This window comes from Bombina bombina, chromosome 1, assembly GCF_027579735.1.
Source record: "Bombina bombina isolate aBomBom1 chromosome 1, aBomBom1.pri, whole genome shotgun sequence".
Classification (NCBI taxonomy): Eukaryota; Metazoa; Chordata; class Amphibia; order Anura; family Bombinatoridae; genus Bombina; species Bombina bombina.
In genome coordinates, this window is record NC_069499.1 from 958,581,402 (window position 1) to 958,604,920 (window position 23,519).

At 37.2% G+C, this 23,519-nt stretch overlaps 1 protein-coding gene across 1 annotated transcript in view; it reads left to right on the forward strand.

The window, feature by feature from the left end:
- Positions 1-23,519, forward strand: part of ZNF831 (zinc finger protein 831) — a 303,222-nt gene that overhangs the window by 95,025 nt on the left and 184,678 nt on the right. Inside the window, exons 2-3 of the mRNA XM_053716002.1 lie at positions 13,083-17,005; positions 21,267-21,400. Coding sequence (XP_053571977.1) covers positions 13,112-17,005; positions 21,267-21,400 — 4,028 coding nt within the window. The 5' untranslated portion in view covers positions 13,083-13,111. The remainder of the gene's footprint in view (positions 1-13,082; positions 17,006-21,266; positions 21,401-23,519) is intronic.

Here is a 23,519-nt window from a genome sequence, read left to right on the forward strand (position 1 = left end):
TTCAGAGCACAGAATCCACATTCCAAAAAGTATGGTTTTATTGGATACTAGTAGATAATAATAAAACGACTCGCAGCGCAGAGGCGGGAGACTGAGGGGAAGCAGCAAAGGGGAGCCTTAATGAAAGGTTTTGACAGCAGAAAAGTGGTGGACACATAAAGCTAGATAGCTTAGTTGAAAGGTTGGAGGGGCACATGATTTTCAGACAAGAGCTTGGAGATATAGAGCACATTGCCGAGCTCCAACCACTATATGTATTTCGTGCAATTATTGTTACCTGTTATTCTTTTGTGTTATGTTAACAAATTGTTATGTATTATTGATCATTCTCAGATTGGTTAAAACCAGGATCCTTTAGAAACTGTCACTGAGATTGGTTAAAGTTGGACGTTTTCTTTGTTCATTATATTACCCCCCACTCCTGCAAGTCTCCTACTAAAGATGCTGTGATGGCAACTGGACAATAATATAGCTCAGGAGACTTTAAAGAAAAACCAATCCCACCCCACAAGAAGGTTGAGAGGCCCGATAGAGACTGATATGGCTTATTCTATAGCTGTTGATCGGTATTTAACCTCTCTCAGACACTTGGAAAATCATACAGAAAGACTAAGAGGAGCCTCTATACCTAGAGGCCTCCCTCGTTATATGAAGGACTCTAACGAAACATTTTTCTTCCCTATGAACTGATTATTTTCTACTATTAGATGTACCTACAGGATTTAATGTCTGTATTTTCCCTGTTGTTTTGGGTTTGGGAACGTGGGTAATAAAAATTATTTCATTTAAAAGAGCAATCAGCTATTTTACAGCCCAAAAAACCCTAATCTAAAAAAAAGCCACCCCAAAAAAATAAAAAAAGCCTAAGACTAAGCCCCAAATAGGTACTCACTGTTCCCAAAGTCCGGCGGTGAAGGTCTTCTTCCAGGTGGCTCCATCATCTTCTATCTTCATCCGGAGCGAAGGCGACGCGGAGCGGAGGTGTGGAGCGGTCTTCCACTATGCGCAGATCTGGAGCGGCGGTCCTCAGCAGCGGTTCTCAGCGGTGGTCCTCAGCGGCGGTCTTCAGCGGCAGTGGTCCTCAGTGACATGGAGGCTCCTATTTATCGGATCTCTGTCATACACTAAAAATTGAATGGAAGGTACCGTATTCAATTTTGGGTACCTTGCATTCCTATTGGCTGATTTCAAAATTTCAGCCAATAGGAATGCACGGTACCCCAAATTGAATACGATACCTTCCATTCAATTTTAGAGCTACTGAAATCCTATTGGCTGTTCAAATTAGCCAATAAGATTTAAGTAGCTCTCATCCGATTGGCTGACTTCAAAGGTACCTTGCATTCCATCTACAGTGTGTGGTGACGATCGTACAAAGAGGATCTCCACACTCGATGGCTTCGTGGTCGCTGGTCTTCTGTTCCGCAGTCACCTCCACTCCACGCCGGCTTGGTCCTGGATGAAGATAGAAGAGGTCTCCGCACTGGAAGTAGATATTGCCGCCTCCAAGAGGACTTCACCGCCTGGAAGAAGACCTTCTCCGCCAGACTTCAGGAATGGTGAGTACCTATTTGGGGTTTAGACTTAGGCTTTTTTTTTATTTTTAAGATTAGGGATTTAATGGGCTTGTAAAAGAGCTGAATGCCCTTTTAAGGGCAGTAAAAGAGCTGAATGCCCTTTTAAGGGCAATGCCCATACAAATGCCCCTTTAGGGGTAATGGGTAGTTTAGTTTTTTTTAGTGTTAGGTTTTTTATTTTGGGTAAATTGGTGGTGGGGGTTTTTACTGTTGGGGGGTAGACTTACTATTTTTTAAATTTAAAAGAGCTGTTTAACTTAGGGCAATTCCCTACAAAAGGCCCTTTTATGGGCTATTGGTAGTTTAGTTTAGATTAGGGGGGTGTTTTTATTTTGGGGGCTTTTTTATTTTCATAGGGTTTAGGTTTATTTTTTTTATTTTTGATAATTTTGTTTATTTTTTCTGTACTTCTAGACTTTTTTTAATTTTTTTTAATTTTAGTTTCATTTTTTGTAATTTAATGTTAGGTTTTATTTTTAAACTAATGTTAGGATTTTTTATTTTAATTGTAACTTAGTTTATGTAATAGGGGTTAATTTAGGGGGGGTGTTAGGTTAGGGGGCTTAGTAATTAAATTAGTTATTTGGTTGTGGGGGGTTGGTGGTTTAGGAGTTAATAAGTTAATTAGGTTTATTGCAATATGGGGGTTTGGCGGTTTAGGGGTTAATAGGTTAATTAGGTTTATTGTGATGTGGGGGTTTGGCGGTTTAAGGGTTAATATGTTAATAGGTTAATTAGATTTATTACGATGTGGTGGTTGATGGTTTATGGGTTAATAGTATAATTAGGTAGTTGGAGTTGTAGGGTTTGGCGATTTAGGGGTTAATATTGTCATTTATTTAGTTGGCGTTGTGGGGAGTTAACGGTATAAGGGTTAGTTTTTTTATTAATACTTTGTGCGGGTGGTTATGTTTTTTTGTTTTTTTTTATGCTGCTTTGTTTGCCTACGCTGCATCCAGGTGGATTCTGTTGGCTGCGTGCGGCAGCCAACATTCTTTTGGCTGCCTCGTGCATCGAACACTCCATTGAGGATAGGTGCACAACTGGCGACGGACGCGTTACAAACGCCATTATAGTATAGATATTTACTAGGCGATAAGCCTGCCCAGAGGGCAGTCTATTTATAATTACTGAGAAAAATAAACAAAATTATGAAAAAAAAAAATACCCCTAAAAAAATAACCCCCCCCCAAATAAAAACAACAGCTAATCTAACAATAAACTACCGATAGCCCTTAAAAAGGGCCTTTTGTAGGGCATTGCCATAAATTAAACAGCTCTTTTACCTAAAAAGAAATTACAACGTACCCCCTAAAAGTAAACCCCCCCACCCACACAACCCCCCCAAAATAAAACAAAAACCTAAGTCTAAACACCCTAAGCTACCCATTGCCCCTAAAGTGGCATTTACATATATATATATATATATATTTTAGATTATGGATTTTTTTTTTTTTTAATGGGCAGCAAAAGAGCTGATTGCCCTTTTTAGGGCAATGCCCATACAAATGCCCTTTTAGGGGCAATGGGTAGCTTAGGTTTTTTTAGACTTAGGTTTTTTATTTTGGGGGATTGTGTGGGTAAGGGGGGTTACTTTTAGGGGTCAATTAGTACTTTATTTAGGTTAAAGGCACTGATTGCTTTAGGGCAATGCCCTACAAAAGGCCTTTTTAAGGGCTATTGGTAGTTTAGTGTTAGTGTTTTTTTTAGATTATGACTTTTTTATTTTAAAGGGCAGCAAAAGAGCTGATTGCCCTTTAAGGGCAATGCTCATACAAATGCCCCTTTAAGGGTAATTGGTAGCTTAGGTTTTTTTAGACTTTGTTTTTTTTATTTTGCGGGGTTGGTTAGGTGGGGGGTTTACTGTTAGGGGGTACTTTGTAATTTGTTTAGGTAAAAGAGCTGTTTAACTTTGGGCAATGCCCTACAAAAAGCCCCTTTAAGGGCTATTGGTAGTTTAGTGTTAGATTGGGGGTGTTTTTATTTTGAGGGGGCTTTTTATAGGGGTATTAATTTAAGTTTGAAAATTTTTATTTTGGATAATTACGTTTATTTTTTTCAGTAATTTTAGATTTTTGTATTTTTTGTAATTTTAGTTTTTTTTTATTTAAACTTAAATATTGTAAAATAATTGGGGTTAATTTATGGAGTTTTAGATTAGAGGGCTTAGTGATTAGTTTTAGTTACTATTCTAATTAGGTAGTTGATGTTGTGGAGTTTTTTTAAGGTTTAGGGGTTAATAGTGTAATTAGGTACACCTAGATTACGAATTTTGCATTAGAGGCTATGCGGTGCTAACGAGCAGTTTTGTCTCACCGCTCACTTACCTACAGCACTGGTATTATGAGTTTTTTCAAACCCGTCGTTAAAAGACTAGAAGTGAGTGTTGAGCAAAATTTTGCTCCTTACCGCACTCCAATACCAGTGCTGCTTAAGTCAGCGGTGAGCTGGTGTAACGTGCTCATGCACAATTTCCCCATAGGAATCAACGGGGAGAGCCGGCTGAGAAAAAGTCTAACACCTGCCAAAAAGCAGCGTAAAACTCAGTAACGCAGCCCCATTGATTCCTATGGGGAAACACATTTTATGTCTACACCTAACACCCTAACATGAACCCCGAGTCTAAACACCCCCAATCTTACACTTATTAACCCCTAATCTGCCACCCCGACCTCTACATTATACTTATTAACCCCTAATCTGCAGCTCCGGACATCGCCGCCACCTACATTATACTTATGAAACCCTAATCTGCTGCCCCCAACATTGCCGCCACCTACATTATATTTATTAACCCCTAATCTGCTGCCCCCAATGTCGCCGCCACCTACCTACACTTATTAACCCCTAATCTGCCGCCCCCAACATCAACGCCACTATAATAAACATATTAACCCCTCACAAACATTAGTTAAATATTATTAACCCCTAATCTGCCATCCCTAACATCGACGCCACCTACCTACATTTATTAACCCCTAATCTGCCGCCCCAACATCGCCGCCACTATATTAAAGTTATTAACCCCTAAACCTAAGTCTAACCCTAAACCTAACACCCACTAACTTAAATATAATTTAAATAAATCTAAATAAATATTCCTATCATTAACTAAATTATTCTTATTTAAAACTAAATACTTACCTATAAAATAAACCCTAAGCTAGCTACATTATAACTAATAGTTACATTGTATCTTTCTTAGGGTTTATTTTTATTTTACAGGCAAGTTTGTATTTATTTTAACTAGGTAGAATAGTTATTAAATAGTTACTATTTAATAACTATCTAGCTAAAATAAATACAAATTTACCTGTAAAATAAAACCTAACCTAAGTTACAATAACACCTAACACTACACTATAATTAAATAAATTAACTAAATTAAATACAATTAATTAAATTAGCTTAAGTACAACCCCCCCCCCACTAAATTACAGAAAATAATAAACAAATTACAGAAATTTAAACTAATTACACCGAATCTAATAGCCCTATTAAAATAAAAAAGCCCCCCCTCCAAATAACCCCCCTTAGCCTAAACTAAACTACTAATAGCCCTTAAAAGGGCCTTTTGTGGGGCATTGCCCCAAAGTAATCAGCTCTTACCTGTAAAAAAAATACAAACAACCCCCCCAACAGTAAAACCCACCACCCACACAACCAACCCCCCAAATAAAATACTATCTAAAAAAACCTAAGCTCCCCATTGCCCTGAAAAGGGCATTTGGATGGGCATTGCCCTTAAAAGGGCAGTTAGCTCTTTTGCTGCCCAAACCCTAATCTAAAAAATAAAACCCACCCAATACACCCTTAAAAAAAACTAACACTAACCCCCTGAAGATCGACTTACCGGGAGACGTCTTCATCCAAGCCGGGCGAAGTGGTCCTCCAGACGGGCAGAAGTCTTCATCCAAGCTGGGCAGAAGTGGTCCTCCAGATGGGCAGAAGTCTTCATCCAAGATGGGCAGAAGTGGTCCTCCAGATGGGCAGAAGTCTTCATCCAAGCCGGGCGAAGTGGTCCTCCAGACGGGCAGAAGTCTTCATCCAAGCCGGGCAGAAGTGGTCCTCCAGATGGGCAGAAGTCTTCATCCAGACGGCATCTTCTATCTTCATCCATCCGGCGCGGAGCGGGTCCATCTTCAAGACATCCGACACGGAGCATCCTCTTCTGGCGATGACTAAAACAGAATGAAGGTACCTTTAAGTGACGTCATCCAAGATGGCGTCCCTTAGATTCTGATTGGCTGATAGAATTCTATCAGCCAATCAGAATTAAGGTAGAAAAAATCCTATTGACTGATGCAATCAGCCAATAGGATTGAAGTTCAATCCTATTGGCTGATCCAATCAAAAAAATTTATATTTAATCTCGATATAAAATATTTCTAATTTCTGATCAGTTAATCTTTATATACACCTTGATTATATTTATGTAGTAGCTGAATATCACCTATGACCTGTTATATCTATCAGTGCATCAATACAATATTCAAATATAAAGCAGGCTATAGAGATATTTAGATTAATGACTATTCAATAGATATAGTCTATTATCCCATGTATGGGCACAATATTTCTATAAATTAACCTTAACTCAAAATGAATCACTTAACAAATATCCCACATGAATTTTACAAGAACAATTTGTATTTAACCAGCAACACTTACTCCAATACCAAAATATGGACTACTAACTTAACAATGCTTAGTTAACAATATAACCAAATATTTCAACACACATCTTACCAAATCTCAATAAATCTTATAGAACTTCCAGAAAAATATGAATAAACTATTTGGCCCACAGTAGTCTTTTAGTGCTTCAAATAATCAACCAGAGATTTAACCACAATAATAAATGCAATTTTTAAAATATATCACAGTAAATAAGAAAATTAATTTATAAGTATAAAATACAAAATCTCTCTCATTCTCAATGGTCAAATTACTTAATTTTGAGTATAATTATTCTTACCTAAGATACCCTAGTCTATGCAATGTTAATTTATAAATACAAAATACCCTTTTAAATCAGAGCTACAATTAAACCACAGCAATAAAGAATATCTTTGATTTAAAACATAAAAAATATAAAACAACCGCTAATACATTACCAGTAACCAATATGAGAGTTCACTTTTTTTTAATCAGAGTTTTCCAAAGTCATAGGTGAAGGTATTTTTGCAAACAAACACAGAGAGTTATTCCATACCAGGCCCCAAACTAAAGTGTGTTTTTGTGTCTCTTCTCTTCTTTGCTTAGTCTTTTTGTCTCTGACCGACTCCACCTTCAATTCTAAATCATCCAATGGAAATTCTCTGGGTAAGCCCTTTTAGTCTGAGCTTATCTCTCATTGGCCCTTGGAAATGCATATGGTATTTTTAAATCCCCTGACAATTTAAAATACCCTTTGGTTGCCATTCTCGTATTGAACACCGGGGGACAATAGGCAACGGAATGTAGTTTCATTAGCAAATACTACTACAGATAAATATATTTTCTTAAATTTATATTCAATATATTTATTATTTCCTCATATTATTAAACTATCTGTTCAGTATATGGCCCATCTAATATAACTGAGCTCGTATTTTTGAGACTAAACATGGGTACACTTAGAATATATATATATATATATATATATATATATATATATATATATATATACATATGGTATATATTTCCTAATTATAATATTTTAAAATATGTATTTAAAAGTCATATTTCTATGAGTGGATCTGTAGTTATAATTCAATATAGATATATGTATATTTGAATTTATTTGTATATCAGTTGATAATTAGTTATACTATTATTTGATTTTGATAGAATCATATCATTCCATATCTACGTATTACATTGCATTTTTTAGCATATCTATATATTCCATACATACCTGCAATAGAATTTTGTTGGAACCAATATCACCATAGATATACATGATTATGGTCATAGGACAATTTATCTAGTATGTATTTATTTCAAAACCTCATTTTCACACCAGATTCTGAAAAACAAAAACAAATGTTGTTTAATTCTGACACAGTTAAACATTTTACATTCACCAATGCAGCTAACCACTCAATAAAGCAGACACTTATCTAATATATATTTAAGTTTTAAGATTTAAATCCTTGTATAGATTCTAGCTTACACAGGGTTAAATATACTTTCTTAAGTTTCTCCTGCTATATTCCATAGACGTAGGTCTGAGCTTCGTGTATTTGAACTCAGCATAGTTTAATTAACACAAAAAGGAAAACAATATACAGAGGTGCAAGATGGAAAAAAACACACAATATTCTGTACAAATGAACTAAGAACTGATACTCTCCTTTAGGTCAGAACGCAGCCTTCTTGCAGTCTCTCCCTTGTGACTGTGTATAGATAGATAGTAGTAGTAGATGGCGCTGGTCTATTGAATGATTTTCTCTAGTAAGTGAAGAGAAAAAAGGCTTGATGCATATATTGAAGCCAATTAATATGGGTGCAGTATACTCACTCCATAAGATGAATCTTTACAGCTGAAAGGGAACGTAGCGTCAGATGGCAAGAGTCCACAGGTTCCTGGAGTCAAATACTGAATTTTCAGGTTTATCCAAAAGTGGACTATAAATGAATAGAGACCCAAATGACAAAAGTATCCAGTGTATAACTGAAAAAAAATGTAGTAACTTACTCCATAAATAAGGAGATTCCAGCTCAGCACAGCAAAACAAGATCTTGACAATCTTTCAACAAAGGATAAAAGGTTTTATTTGCTCATTATTTTTCAATTATACACTGGATACTTTTGTCATTTGGGTCTCTATTCATTTATAGTCCACTTTTGGATAAACCTGAAAATTCAGTATTTGACTCCAGGAACCTGTGGACTCTTGCCATTTGACTCTACGTTCCCTTTCAGCTGTAAAGATTCATCTTATGGAGTGAGTATACTGCACCCATATTAATTGGCTTCAATATATGCATCAAGCCTTTTTTCTCTTCACTTACTAGAGAAAATTAACACTTTGATGATAAGGGCCACATTCCCTGAGAATTTTTGTATATTCAAATATCAGTTCAGACTGAACCTCTGTTGTCTACACGGGGCATACTGAATTAGGTATCAGGGCAATTGTTTTAATTGAGTTATTTAGAAATACATCAAAACGCAGTCTGTATATTGAGTGCAGAGAGGGGTCTGGGCTGAAAAGTCTGATTTTAGAATTTAATGCAACTTACATTAGCCAGATTTTCATATACAAATTAATTATTTCTCTACATCATATACAGTATGTATGTATGTATGTATGTAAATATATATATATATATATATATATATATATATATATATATATTACATAATGTCACTCACCTATTTCCTGACATTGTGTTGTGGGGGTTTGGCGGTTTAAGGGTTAATATTTAAATTTGTTGATTAGGGGTTAATTACTTTATTATTTTGCAATGTGGGGGTTGGTGGTTTAGAGGTACATTTTAGGTTAGGTGTTTGTTAATATTTCTTGTGGGCGGTTAGTTTTTTTTGTTAATACTTCATGCGGGCGGTTAGGTGTTTTTTTGTTAATACTTCCTGCGGGCATTTATGTTTTTTTTTGTTAATACTTTGTGCGGGCGGTTAAGTTTTTTTATTATTGTTTCATACGGGCGGTTAGGTTTTTTGTTATTATTTCGATCGGTTGGTTAGGATTTTGTTAATACTTCGTTCGGGCGGTTTTTTTATGTTAATACTTCGTTTTCAGCAGTTAGGTTTTTTTGTCAATATTTCGTGCGGGTGGTTAGGTTTTTTTAGTTAAATGCTTCATTTTGCTGCGTGCGTAGTGTACATTCTTTTAGCTGCGCGCACAACCAACGACGGTGACAGGCGCATTATAAACGAGATTATATATTATATATATATATATATATATATATATATATATATATATATAGTATATATTTATAAACACATATTTCAAAAAAAAGTATTTAAGAAAAAAAGACAATATATGTACAAAAAAAACTTTTGTCACATTGAAAATAAAAGTTGTAAAACAGGAATAATAAGAATTATTTATAATGAGAAAAGTTCTCAAATATAGTTCCAAATAGCCATGTATGTTCCCAGTGTGCCGTAGAAAAAAACTGATTTAAAGTTATTAAAATGAGCACCAGAAAAGATAGATTTTTAATATGAAAGCATTGGATTTTTTTTTCTTTCTGTTTTTGGCCAAGCATTGTTGAATAAATAAAAGTGCCTTATGCATATTGTTTATTTTGTACAAGCTCTTAAAGGACATATGTGATCTTACTGTTAGTATTTTTTAATTAGCTGCTGCTGCCCTAATCTTAATGAGCAGTAAAATAATTATTAATTAATTATACATCATACTGGAAGTGTTGTAAGTTGTCATAGCAACACTAGTGCAATCACACATTCTGTTAAAAGGCAAAAAATCCAAAATCAGCAATTAAGCATCTAACCATTTCCATGAACTTAAATGGACATAAAAGTTCAAAAAGAAAATTCTCTTATGCGTTAGAACATTTTAATAACTATTGCATTGATCACAATCTATCTGTGATTTGCTCACGAAAAGGCTTTTGGCTTTCCAACCTATTTGGTTAGTGAGTTTCTTCAGTGATCACAATGCAATATCCTTTCCTTGTATGTATTGGGTACTTGTAGGGTTGCCACCTGTCCCTTAAAATACAGAACACTTATAAGTTACACATGCTGCAGGGTGTGCAGGGGGGAAAAAGTATAGTGCTGTCCAGAAACACAATACATGTTCCTCCATGCACACCCTGCAGCATGTGTAACTCATAAGTGTCCAGGAAAACATGGCTGAGGTGGCAACCCTAGGTACTTGTAAAGTGCAGCTAATCACCCGTTAGGGTCTCAAGGCACTGCTCATTTTATCATCCTCAGAAGGATGAAAGGCTTAGTGGACCTCGCCAGGGATCGAACCTGCAACCATTGGGTTACTCAAGAGCTCAGCCACAGTGCTTTAGCATGCTGAGCTATCTGTCCGGCAAAACGTTTTTGGTTAAAAGCACCCTGGTGTTGCTTGCTGAGTTTTGGCTACATTTAGCCACCAATCAACAAGAGCTACTCAGGTGTTGAACCAAAAATGGGTCGGCTCCTAAGCTTACATTCCTACTTTTCGAATAAAGATACCAAGAGAACGAAAAAAATTGATAATAGGAGTAAATTCGAAGGTTGCTTAAAATTGCATGCTATATCTAAATCATGAAATAAAAAATTCACTCTGTAAGGAAAATACATCTTTTACATATGAGGTAATCAGAATACAACTTCAATACTCCATAACCATAGGATTGCTTATGGGCATACTTCTATAGACTCAAGACCCCAACATCTAGAAATTGTGTGTTTTTAATTTTAATGGTAATATTTAATTGTAAGTCTCATTCACACTGTCGTGATTTTCACTAACAGTGCTCTTGTCTTTAAAATCGGGTTTTAAAAGGGGATCACAAAATCATGACTTTCAAAGGAATGTTTTGTAATCCATTTATATTCGCACCACTGCTAAATCATCTGATTGCATCTTTTCTGATGTGGCATGAACTGAAAACAAGATGGCGACTATGGGTTTCTATGCAAAGGATTTATAATAATTTCTTTGGTGGATTTTCACATTCTTTTAACTGTAAATCATGAACCCGCTGCATTTCTACATTGTTTCTGCCTAGAAGACCCTTAAAGGAACATATAATCCAACATTTATCTTTCATGGTTAAGATAGAGAATTTCTAATTTGCTTCATTCTCTTGATATCCTTTGTTGAAGAAAAAGCCATTCTAATCTGGGAGCTAGACATCAGGTGAGACAATAACATGAGGCATATATGTGCAACCATCAATCAGCAGCTCCGGAGCCTGCCTAGGTATCCATTTCAACAAAGGACACTAAGAGAACAAAAAATATTATATAATAGAAGTAAATTGGAAAGTTGTTTAAAATCTCATGCTTTGTCTAAATCATGGAAGAATGTGGGTTTTATATCCCTTTAAAGAAGATTTCACCTTTGTGACCAGGTTTTTATAGGGGACGCATCTCGATGAATGTCCAAACTCGTTCATAAAGTGTGTTTCAAAGTGCTTGCTCCTTGAAAGAGCATTTGTGACCGCGAGTTCAATAATGCAATAATAAAGAAAACAGTACTGTTAGTGACAATCACAACAGTGCAAATGGGACTTATAATCAAATTTTAAAATAAAATACCATTTGTAGATATTGGGGTCCTGAGGTGACTTTTTTTGTAGATCCTCTATACACATGTAAATGTATTCAGCCTCTCCAATAGGGATGAATGGAGCTTTCATGAATTGATACCATGTTTGTCAATTAAACTCTAGAATGTCTCCTGTTGCCATTTCAAGCGTTTTGAGCAAGATAATAGACTGTTTTCAAAAAGCTATTAAATAGGTTTAAAGATGTCCAAAATGCCCTTTTGAGGACTTATTAAGTGTCCTAGAGGTATCAAATTCGAAAAGCGAAAAACTGGCATTTAAAAGGTGTTAAAAAGGGACTCAAAATAAGATTGTGATCACCAAGAAATTTTTGGCCCCATTGGAGAAATAGGACTTTTATTGAGGATCTGAAAACATGTTTGCGAGTGCGGGAAACTGCAGAATACCCGCTATTGTGATAGAAAAAACCTTGTGATTGATGCCAATGTGTTTAACCCTGCTGCAGTGCAGCCTAGCACTACTGGGACCTAGCAAGTTATTGGTGGCTACCAGTATTTCCTCTATGACCAGTCTTGTGAGTGGTTCAGCAGTGAAACAGTTAATTAGAGCAATTAGCAAACACCAAACAATACGGACTGCAAGGTATGGTTCCCTTATTAACTGTTTCACTGCTGGGGCGCTCAAAAAACTGGCATTATAGGGAACACTGGTGGCTACACATCTGCCTCTTATCATTGGTTCACCAGATGTGAGCTACACCCTAGTAGCGCATTACAGTTCTGGAGCTAGCTTAAACTGTCTGTTTAACCCCTTTTCAGGTGTTAAACACATAGTTATATGCAAGTAACAATACATTAATAACACCTTTATGTTCCTTTAATAGTCATTCAATGACTGTAATAAGTCTCTTTAGAAATTGTTGTTTATTATTATTTCAGGTTATTAGACCAGAAATAATGCATTTACACATAACTAAATGATTTTTGTATAGGGTATATGTATTTTACATATACTGTAGTCAATCAGAGAATGATATAAATGAGCTAATGCACTAATCATGCACTAATCAAGCAATCACTGTACAAAATGTTATAGAACAACATTCTAAATTCTGCAGTATACATTCTAACCTCTCTGGCGGCTGCGGCGGAGCCACTATTTTAAAAAAAGTTATATTTCAAGAATGAGGAAAAATGAAATAATGAAAATATATTACAGAATTTTTATTCTGCACTTTTATGAAGATTTTATCGGAAATTACATTCTGAATTTAATTGCTTTCTTTGTCTTATTTTGCAGGCAATTAATTGTGACCACAAACATTTAAAATGGAGACATCAAGGGCAGCAGTTTTATCATCAGAGTTTACATGGCCTTCATCCCATTCCAAAGCTTTGTCTGATTTACAGAAGAAAACAATGACCAAACAAAATGACCAACCTTGTACACAAGCAATGTATTTGAAGGCCCTTACTTCACCACTATATCAGCTTTCTCAGTATGGAGGATACCAACCATCCTTCCAGGTTACAAGTAGTGCAGGATTAACACTGGATAGTACCAACATGTCTGTGGTGTTAAATACCCAGCCGCCAACCGTCATTCAGAAAGCACCTACCCAGACATTGACTTTAAATATTGTAAACACTTTACCAATAATGTCACCCAATTGCTCCTCCATCCTAAATACTGGAAAGTCAAAAAATGTGGGAAAACACATTTGTGCACATTGTGGGAGGGACTGCTTAAAACCAAGCGTCCTGGAAAAGCATATTAGATCACATACAGGAGAGAGACCATTCCCTTGTACCACTTGTGGTATTGCATTTAAAACTCAGAGCAACTTGTATAAGCACCGTAAAACACAGACTCATGTGAACAACACTAAATTAAGTGTGGATTCAGATGCTGGCAGTTATCAAGATGATAGAACTAGTGGACAGGATGTAGACAATCCCTCAAGGTGTCTCAGCACCAACCAAGAAGTGATTGCCAGTACTGTTCAAGGTCAATACATCCAATGTGAAATATCAGACAGTTGCCATACCACTGGTGATATCATTAATTCATCAGTTGGAAATAAAGACATATTTCCCACCTGTGAGAAGAATCTGAAGCTAGTACAAGGAGACCCTGAGAAGACATCTGTGGACAGTGATAATACACAGCCAGCTATTGTCTCACCAACTGCCCTTAACCAAAAGTGGATGATTAAAGATCAACGGTCTCCAATGACTTGCCAAAAGATTAGACTCCAAAGGCAACATGCAACATACGTAGAGAAGCAGTGGGATGGGAGTCCTTCAGAGCGTAAGCTAAAGAAGTGTGAAAGCACTGATTCAGGGTATTTGTCACACTCAGACAGTGTTGATTTGCAATTTTATTCAGGAAGTCCTTTGCACAGCCTTTGTGAGAATAGCATGGAGTCAGACCACTTGCTCAGCACTGGTACACAAAAAACAGATGCTACCCACTCTACCAGCATGGATTATGTTGATAAAGCAGCATCTATGGAGAAAAAGAACTTAGAGGAACACATTTCCATGCTGATCTCCCGAAATAAAGCAGTAGTAGATGACAAAGAATTAGACAATGTGCGTCCAAGAAAGACTGCTCTGTCTAAACAGGGAAGCATTGATCTTCCAATGCCTTACACCTTCAAGGATTCCTTTCACTTTGACATCAGATCCCTTGATGTGAACAGGAAAAAGATTTCTGTGTGCTCAGCCAATTCTATTTTCACTCCCCTTGAAAAAAACAAGCCTCTCTTTTTTCATTCAGTGCCTACTCAGTTCTCTACATCAGTGGACAGCATAGCGGTATCACGGAGTAATTCCTTGCCATTTGTAGATTGCTACAAATTAACCCCAGATAAGGTTGACATACAGTCTGCTACTCCCCACTGCCTAGTAAAACAGCCATTAGACACAAGCTTTTCTAATCTGTTACTCACTAACACAGTAGCGGCCTGTACTGTTGATTTCTCCAGCAGCCACCCTCGATCTCTTGTTAGGCAGGCTGCAGTTGATGAGATACATCTTAGCACAGGAACAGATGGTCATATCCAAGATGAGATGAAAAAGAAGCACACTGGTGAACGAAATAGTCCGAGGTCTAAGACATCCAATAGAAAAGGAGGCTCAAAGAAATTAAACATGTTTTCTCATGAGAAGTGGCAGATGTATGGAGATGAAACCTTTAAAAAACTTTACCAGAAAGTACAGAATAAAGAGAGCATAAGGAAGATAACGCAAGAAGAGACAGCGACAAAGAGCATGGTCAGCAATGAAAACAACTTGCCAGCAGAAAATGATAGTACCAATTCAGTGGAGAGTCATGCTTCTCCACTAGATGCTACACCTATAGGTTTAAAATGTAATTTCCAGTCCAGTCTATCACCTCAGGTGGCTCTAGAAATTGGTAATCATGAGCCATCACAGAAAATGGAAACACATCTAGCTACTTCAAACATTCATAAGTCATCAGGTCTGGAACAAGATGCTAAATTCAAATTAATCTCTGGTATCCAGGGGGCTGAGATGAATGAGCAGGAAAGGAATAATAAACCACTGACAAATAGACAAGCTGAATCTAATACAGAGATGCCTTATTCACCCAATGATTTTCCACAGCTTGTTTTGACAGGTCATAATATTCCTCTTTGTGAAACCTCAGACAATATAACCATTAAGATAAATAATGAAGATAATACATTGTCTAGTATTCCAAATGCAGAATATTGTCATGAAGTGTGCAGAGACAACTTCAATAGAAATTCTGAAAAATCCCATTCAGAGAGAAAAAAATTCAAGGTAGAAGAGCTTAATGGAAACCAAAGGAATGGAACACAAGAATCTAGCAATATAAATCACAATGTAAATATAGAAGATCAATTTTCCGGTGGGAGTTCTTTAGAGCCAATGCAGAAAATGAATGTAGGTGAAAGAAAAGTTAATCATGTTGATGGGGAGAAATGCCAGGATAATATAAATGCTGTGGGAGAAGACAGGCAATCAGCATGTAAAGATATGTCAAAAATCTCTGCAAATTCAATAATCTTTGAAAAAAATACTATGACTGAAAAACATGTGGAGCAAAAAGCACATATTTTAGTACAATCACAGTCAATAAGTTCATCCTCAGATTCGGTCGAAAGGATGTTTTCCCCATGTTATCTACTAAAGCTACACTCAGGGGAACCTTCAGTTAATGTACCTGGTTATCTAGAAGTAAAGAAAGATGGCATTTCTGACATATCTTCTGATGAAACTGTGCTTGAGTCTTTGAATGCTACAAACCTTGAATATGAGAATGTAGATAGAGCCACCCAACACCTTCCCATTTGCCAACTAGAAAAAAAACAAGAAAAATATTTAGGAGATTCTGTACAGATAACACAGCCATTTAACCTACCATCAGATTATCCATTGAAAATCAGTTTGAATACAGCCCAAATACCTAATTGTGCCTCTGAGCTCTGCAGTAATGTGGATCATGACAAACTCCAAGACACTCAAGGAGACAATGACCACAACGATACCTTGGCTAAAGCAGACATAAGCATCCACAGCAAGGATAATAAAGAGATTTTAGCAGACACACCATCTGTTGCCCCTTTCCTTAATGGCCTCTTTTTTATTTATTCTGCCCCTGCTGACTGTACTGATCAAATACTGCAACCACAGATAGCATGTGGTGGCATTGTGAATCCATCTACATCATCAGATATAAAAGCAAATGCTCAGTTTCCAATAACTGCATTGTCAGGTAACCTATCCACTGAACACAGTCATGAGCCACTAAAGTCAGCCTGCTTACTACATACCACAAATGAACCAAAAGCTTGTACTTTACCAGGGAATCAACATACCGATCCACTGATTTCTCAGGAACCAGGTTATTCTGTCCAAGCAACATTATATACATCTTTACCCTCAGGAAACAATGCAAAATATGCAAATGATTCCAACCCTTCATTAAACACTGGAAAAGAGCACCGTACACACCCTAGTAGGACCCAGACAAACATGCATGTCCCACCTCCACTAATCAAAAAGGAGGACATTTTTTCAGCCCTCTCTACATTCCATCATAGCACCATGAAAAATAAAAGACCAGAATCAAAACATTGGACTGAAAAGAATAATGACCCTAGTTTGGCTTCAATGGGGAATTTGAGATCGGTGGATTCATCCTCTTGTTATTTACCACAAAAGCAAAAGGTATGGTAATATCCACTTTCTTTATCCTTTCACATTCTATCCTAGTATATAAGATATGTTTGTAACTTTCTATGAGGAAATAGAATCAGTTCATATTTAGATTCTAGGTTCAATCATGATGATTTATTTATTTCCTTTATTATTGAATTTTTCAACCTATTCTGTAGTTGCTTTAAGACATTTTGAATTTAACTCTTTATGTGAGTCATTAATTTATTCACACATTTTTAGAAAATACCTGTTTACACATAAACTCCAAATGGCAAAAAAACAAAACAAAAAAACTATAGCCAGGATCAGGTTTTATATAATTTTCTTTTTGTCACTTTGCACTTAATGCAGAAATGGAGTGGGAATAAATCATAAAACCTTGTACAATAAGCTACACAAAATTCTGATTTTAAACTTTCTTACTGTAGCAAAAAACAAAACCCCCCCCCCCCCCAAAGGCTATCAGTACCATGTGACAGCTATAAGGATAAACTCATCATTTGAAATTTTTGACCCAACTCTTATATATGGGGTATATTGAAATGGTTAGGGAGATGTTAGCTGTCTTGAGGAGGCAAAGGGGCCTTTGGAGGTCCCAGCCTACATAGGTTAAATACATTTGGCAGGTTATTATAATTTTATGGCAATACCCTACTAATGGCAAGGGCATAAGATCAGCTATTGGAAAGTGGGTAATTTATTCTTTCAAACATATGGTCTCACACAGGTTAAAGATGATCAACAATGTCTTTGGGTACAAATAAACCCTCATTCAATCAAGGGCTTTGTTCCTTTAAATGAGAAGTTACTTCCTGAATTTGGAACAGGATAATCGTTCCAGTAGAGCCATCCTCCATCATCAATATCTCCCTAGCGAATAGTATATAAGTGTATTGAAGAGCATTTAAAGTCATGGTATATGTGGGAGAATAAATGAACAGAGTAGGTGCTCTGTAAATATAAGTGAACTTCTTTTAATGAGATACACAGTTCCCAAGGTAAAAATTGCCTTTAAAACACTCCCAGGTTGATTACAAGTTATGCGCTATAGAGGGTATTTAACGAACGCAACAAATGTTGCGTTATTTCACCCTCCATAGCGCTGCCATTAGAAGTTTTCAGTCGGCTTGTGCGTGCGATATGGTTGCGTTGAGCTCCATACCGCACAAAATACAAGCGCTGTTTTGACATGCTCGTGCACGCTTTCCCCATAGACATCAATGGGGAGAGCGTGTTAGAAAAAAAACTAACACCTGCGATCGCGGAATAAAAAGCTCCGTAACGCAGCCCAATTGATGTCTATGGGGAAAAAAAGTTACGTTTAAACCTAACACCCTAACATAAAAACCACGTCTAAACACCCCTAATCTGCTGCCCCCAACATCGCCGACACCTACATAAAGTTATTAACCCCTAATCTGCCGCTCCTGACATTGCCGCCACTATGAAAATTAATTTACTCCTATTCTGCCACTCCCCGACACTGCAGTCACTATAATAAACCTATTCACCCCTAAACCGCAAGCCCCCCACAACGAAATATACTAAATTAAACTATTGAACCCTAAACCGAAAGCCCCCACATCGCAATAAACTAATTTAAACTAGTAACCCCTAAACCTAACGCCCTCCTAACTTTATATTAAAATTACAATTTCCCTATCTTGAATTAAATTAAAACCTGTCAAATTAAAAAAAACTAAGTTTAAACTAACAATTAAACTAATATAACTATCAAACTAAAAATAAAATTAACTACCAATTAAAGAAAACTAAAATACACATAAAAAAAATCCTAACACTACTATAAAAATTACAAAGTATCTAATTACAAAAAATAAAAAATACTAAATTACAAAAATAACAAACACTAAATTACGAAAAATAACGAAATTATCAAAAATAAAAAAGAATTACACCTAATCTAATAGCCCTATAAAAATAAAAAAGCCCACCCAAAATAAAAAGAAACCCTAGCCTACAATAAACTACCAATAGCCCTTAAAAGGGCCTTTTGTGGGTCATTGCCAAAAGAAATCAGCTCTTTTACCTGTAAAAAAACACAAAGACTCCCCAACAGGTAAACCCCACCACCCAACCAACCCCCCGAAATAATAAACCTAACTCTAATAAAAACCTAAGCTACCCATTTCCCTGAAAAGGTCATTTATATGGGCATTGCCCTTAAAAGGGCATTCAGCTCTTTTGCTTGCCCTGAAAAGGGCATTCAGCTCTTTTAAGAAAAGCCCAAACCCTAAACTTAAAAAAACACACCCCAAAAAGTTTAAAAAATCCTAACAGTAACCCCTGAAGATCCACTTACAGGATGAGATCTTCTGAAATTCTATTGGCTGATTTGAACAGCCAATAGAATTTCAGAAGCTCTCATCCTATTGGCTGTTTTGAATAGCCAATAGGATTTCACTAGCTCTCATCCTATTGGCTGATTTGATTTTTCAAAATCAAATCAGCCAATAGGAATGCAAGGGACACCATTTTAAAAAGGCTCCCTTGCATTGAAGATTCAGTATACGGCGGCGACGGTATGAAGACGATACTCCGCGCTTGATGACTTTAGGATGGACCCGCTCTGCACCACCGGGATGAAGATAGAAGACGCCGCCTGGATGAAGATAGAAGACGTCGCCTGGATGGATGAGAGCCTCACCACCTAGATGAAGACCTCCCATCCGCCTGGATGTCCGGACTTCAGGAACTATAAGTGGATCTTTGGGGGGTTAGTCTTAGGATTTTTAAACTTTTTTTGGTGTTTTTTTTTTTTTAGTTTAGGGTTTGGGCTTTTCTCAAAAGAGCAGAATGCCCTTTTCAGGGCAAGCAAAAGAGCTGAATGCCCTTTTAAGGGCAATGCCCATACAAATGCCCTTTTCAGGGCAATGGGTAGCTTAGGTTTTTGTTAGCGTTAGGTTTATTATTTTGGGGGGTTGGTTGGGTGGAGGGTTTTACTTTTGGGGGGTCTTTGTGCTTTTTTTTACATGTTAAAGAGCTGATATATTTTGGACAATGCCCCACAAAACGCCCTTTTAAGGGCTATTGGTAGTTTATTGTAGGCTAGGTTTTTTTTTATTTTGGGTGGGCTTTTTTATTTTTATAGGGCTATTAGGTGTAATTCTTTTTTATTTTTGATCATTTCGTTTTTTATTTTTCGTAATTTAGTGTTTGTTACTTTTTGTAATTTAGTATTTTTTTTTGTAATTAGATACTAATTGTAATTTTAATATAAAGTTAGGGGGCGTTAGGTTTAGTGGTTACTCGTTTAAATAAGTTTATTGCGATGTGGGGGGCTTTCGGGTTAGGGGTTAATAGTTTAATTTAGTATATTTTGTTGTAGGGGGCTTGCGGTTTAGGGGTTTATAGGTTTATTATAGTGGCGGCAGTGTCAGGGAGCGGCGGAATAGGGGTTAATAACTTTAGTATAGTGGGGGTGATGTGGGCGGACAGCAGATTAGGGGTTAATAATATTTAAGGAGTGTTTGAGATGCAGGAGGGCGGCGGTTTAGTGGTTAATAGGTAGTTTATGGGTGTTAGTTTAGTTTGTAACACTTTAGTTATGAATTTTATGTAACAGTTTTGTTGCGTAAAACTCATAACTACTGCTCTCAGATGGCAGTATGGATCTTGTTGTTATAGGGTGTAACGCAAGCTTTTTAGCCTTGCAGCAAAGCTTGTAATAGCAGCGGTACAGCTATACCGATAAGACTTGTAATGGCTGCGTTGCTATTTTAACGCTGAAATTACCATTTTTTCAGCGTTTAAAGACATACGCACAATTAGTAATCTACCTGTCCCTGAGGTGCCCCGTAACAGGAATCAGGCCCTTAGAATTGTTTGTAACATTTGTGATGGTTACTAAAAATGCAATTAAATAGAGTAACAACTATGGGGCCAATTTATCAAGCTCTGAATGGAGCTTGATGCCCCTGTTTCTGCGCGAGCCTTCAGGCTCGCCGCAAACAGAAGTTATGAAGCAGCGGTCTAAAGACCGCTGCTCCATAACTTGTCCGCCTGCTCTGAGGCCGCGGACAGAAATCAACCCGATCAAATACGAATGGCTTGATTGACACCCCCTGCTAGCGGCACAAGAACTGCTGGTGCAATGATAAATGCCGAAAGCGTATGCTGTCAGCATTTATCGATGTGCAGAGGATATTATACGCTACATTGTATCATGTCCGCTCACACTATGATAAATCTACCCCTAAGACTTTACTGTAGAACATTTCTCCACTAATTTATTTGATAATTTGTACAGGAAAACAAAGGCTATTCAGTCCATAAGCACCATGAAAGCTCTGCTGCGAGCCCCAATATGAAAGAGCTTGGCACCAGCAAAACTCAGCCTTCTTCAAAGAGATCTGGGCGAAAGAAAACAGAGCACAAAAAGAGGTATGTTTCCTGCATTCAACACTGTCAAAAACACAGATGCTTTGAATTCATGAGAGGCAATGATAATTTTGGAAGTGGGTTATATTTTGTTAATATGTAGGTTTAGAGATGGCCAACCAGAGATGGTAAACTCACCGACCAACAATCACCCTCCCCATGACATATTTAACTAAATCCTTTTCTGAAACTCAATTGTATCCACAAGAAGAAAAAGGATGTAGATTGCAACCTATCTTAGACATTAGTGGCAATCTGACATTATTATTATTTTTTTGCAATAACTTTTTTTATTGGCTTGGTAATAACACATACAATACAATAAGTATTATAGACAGGATCTCATGGTTATTTGGACAGGTTTACAGAGAGCTAAGAGAGCAATGACTAACCTCGTACACCATTGACTGTATTATTTGTATCTATGGCAATAAGTAGCAATTTCTAAATGATATTTGAAGTGCCGTGGTTTAAAAGTTCTTGCCTCCCAAGGGGGCCAGGTGTAGTATGAAGCAGAGTCCTGAGATCTTCCTGGCTTACCCCAAAAGGATACTGGGATTATACCTGCACCCATAACATGGTGGGTAGAGGGCAGTCTCTTTGTGCTATAACTTCATGCTTAAAACTCTACAAACATTATTAAGATCAAACCAACAAATAACAGAAAGTATATACAGGGGAAAAGAGAAAAAGAAAAAAGAGAAGAAAAGGATAAGGACGGTATGGGGGCGAGGAGGGGGGGGGGAGACAAATCGCTGCTTCAGGCATAAGACCAAGATGTAATTATAGTCAGTATCCGCTTACGTCTTAGTGGATAACAAGTCTAGCTGGGTGTATGTGTTCTACAGGATCAGCTTGCTCATATGATGGGCGAGAGCCCTACTGTGTTTGGGTAATCGAATACCAGTAGAATCTAAGGTCTGCGTAAAATGTTGATTTGTTCCTTTTATAATAGCCATACTCTTCACATGAAAGCATCTCATCGGTCTTTTGTAGCCAAGTTTTCAGCGTTGGTGTCAAGGGGGATTTCCAGTGCAAGGCGATAAGGGCTTTTGCACAATTTAAACCTATGCGTATCAGTGTCTTTCTAATCTTGCTTTGTAATGGCGGGGTCTCATTTAAAAGGACTAAATTTGGGTTTAAAGAGAAATCTGTTTCAGTCAACTTTTTCAGAGTGGACTCAACTCCACACCAAAAAGGACCTAATTTTTGGCATGACCACCACATATGTAACATGGTGCCTTGTCCATTGCAGCCCCTCCAACAGAAAGAGGAAGAGGAAGGATAAATATTATTTAGTCTAGTTGGCGTTAAGTACCAACATAGAAGGACTTTATAATCGAGCTCAATAATTCTAGGGGAGGTGAAGGAGGTACGTGTGTTTTGGAAAATTTGTAGCCATTGTTTAGGTTCCAAACTTGTATCTAGCTCCTGATGCCATCGGTCTGTATAATGGGGAAGCAAGGGAGTCTGTGCATTTTGTAGTAAAAGTTTAGCTAGTGATAGTGAGCCTCTAGTAATTTAGTCTAAAAGTTCACTAACCATTGCATCCTTTTTCTCGGACTCATAACCTCCCATCAACTCTATGTTCGGAAATATTGGGGTAAGTGGTAAGGTAGACGTGGACAGGGCTGGTGTTGTTTTTACTAGGTGGTCCCAAGTGTTGAAGATGTGCCTATAAAGTGAGGAGGACACACAGTGAGGCATACGTTTGATTCTAGGGAGCCAGCAAAGTGGGCCTGGGTTAGGAGATCTAAGCAACTGGGAGTCCACTGAATCTGACATTATTATTATTATCGGTTATTTGTAGAGTGCTAACAGATTCTGCAGCGCTATAAACATAGGTGGTATACAAGGAAACATTTATAGGGATCAAATGGGTAAAGAGCCCTGCCAAGAGTTGCACTGTTGTAGTCAACTCTTAAGAAAGTGATCTACAAACAGCTGGGCCTGGAGGTAAGAGGAAGCCAGTGAAGGGATTGGCAGAGAAGTGCAGTAGATGAAGAGAGATGTGTAAGGAAAATGAGCCTAGCAGAGGCATTCATTATGGATTGTAAAGGAGCTAGGCAGTAGCTAGGGAGACCAGAGAGGACAGAAGTGCAGTAGTCGAGGCAGGAATGGA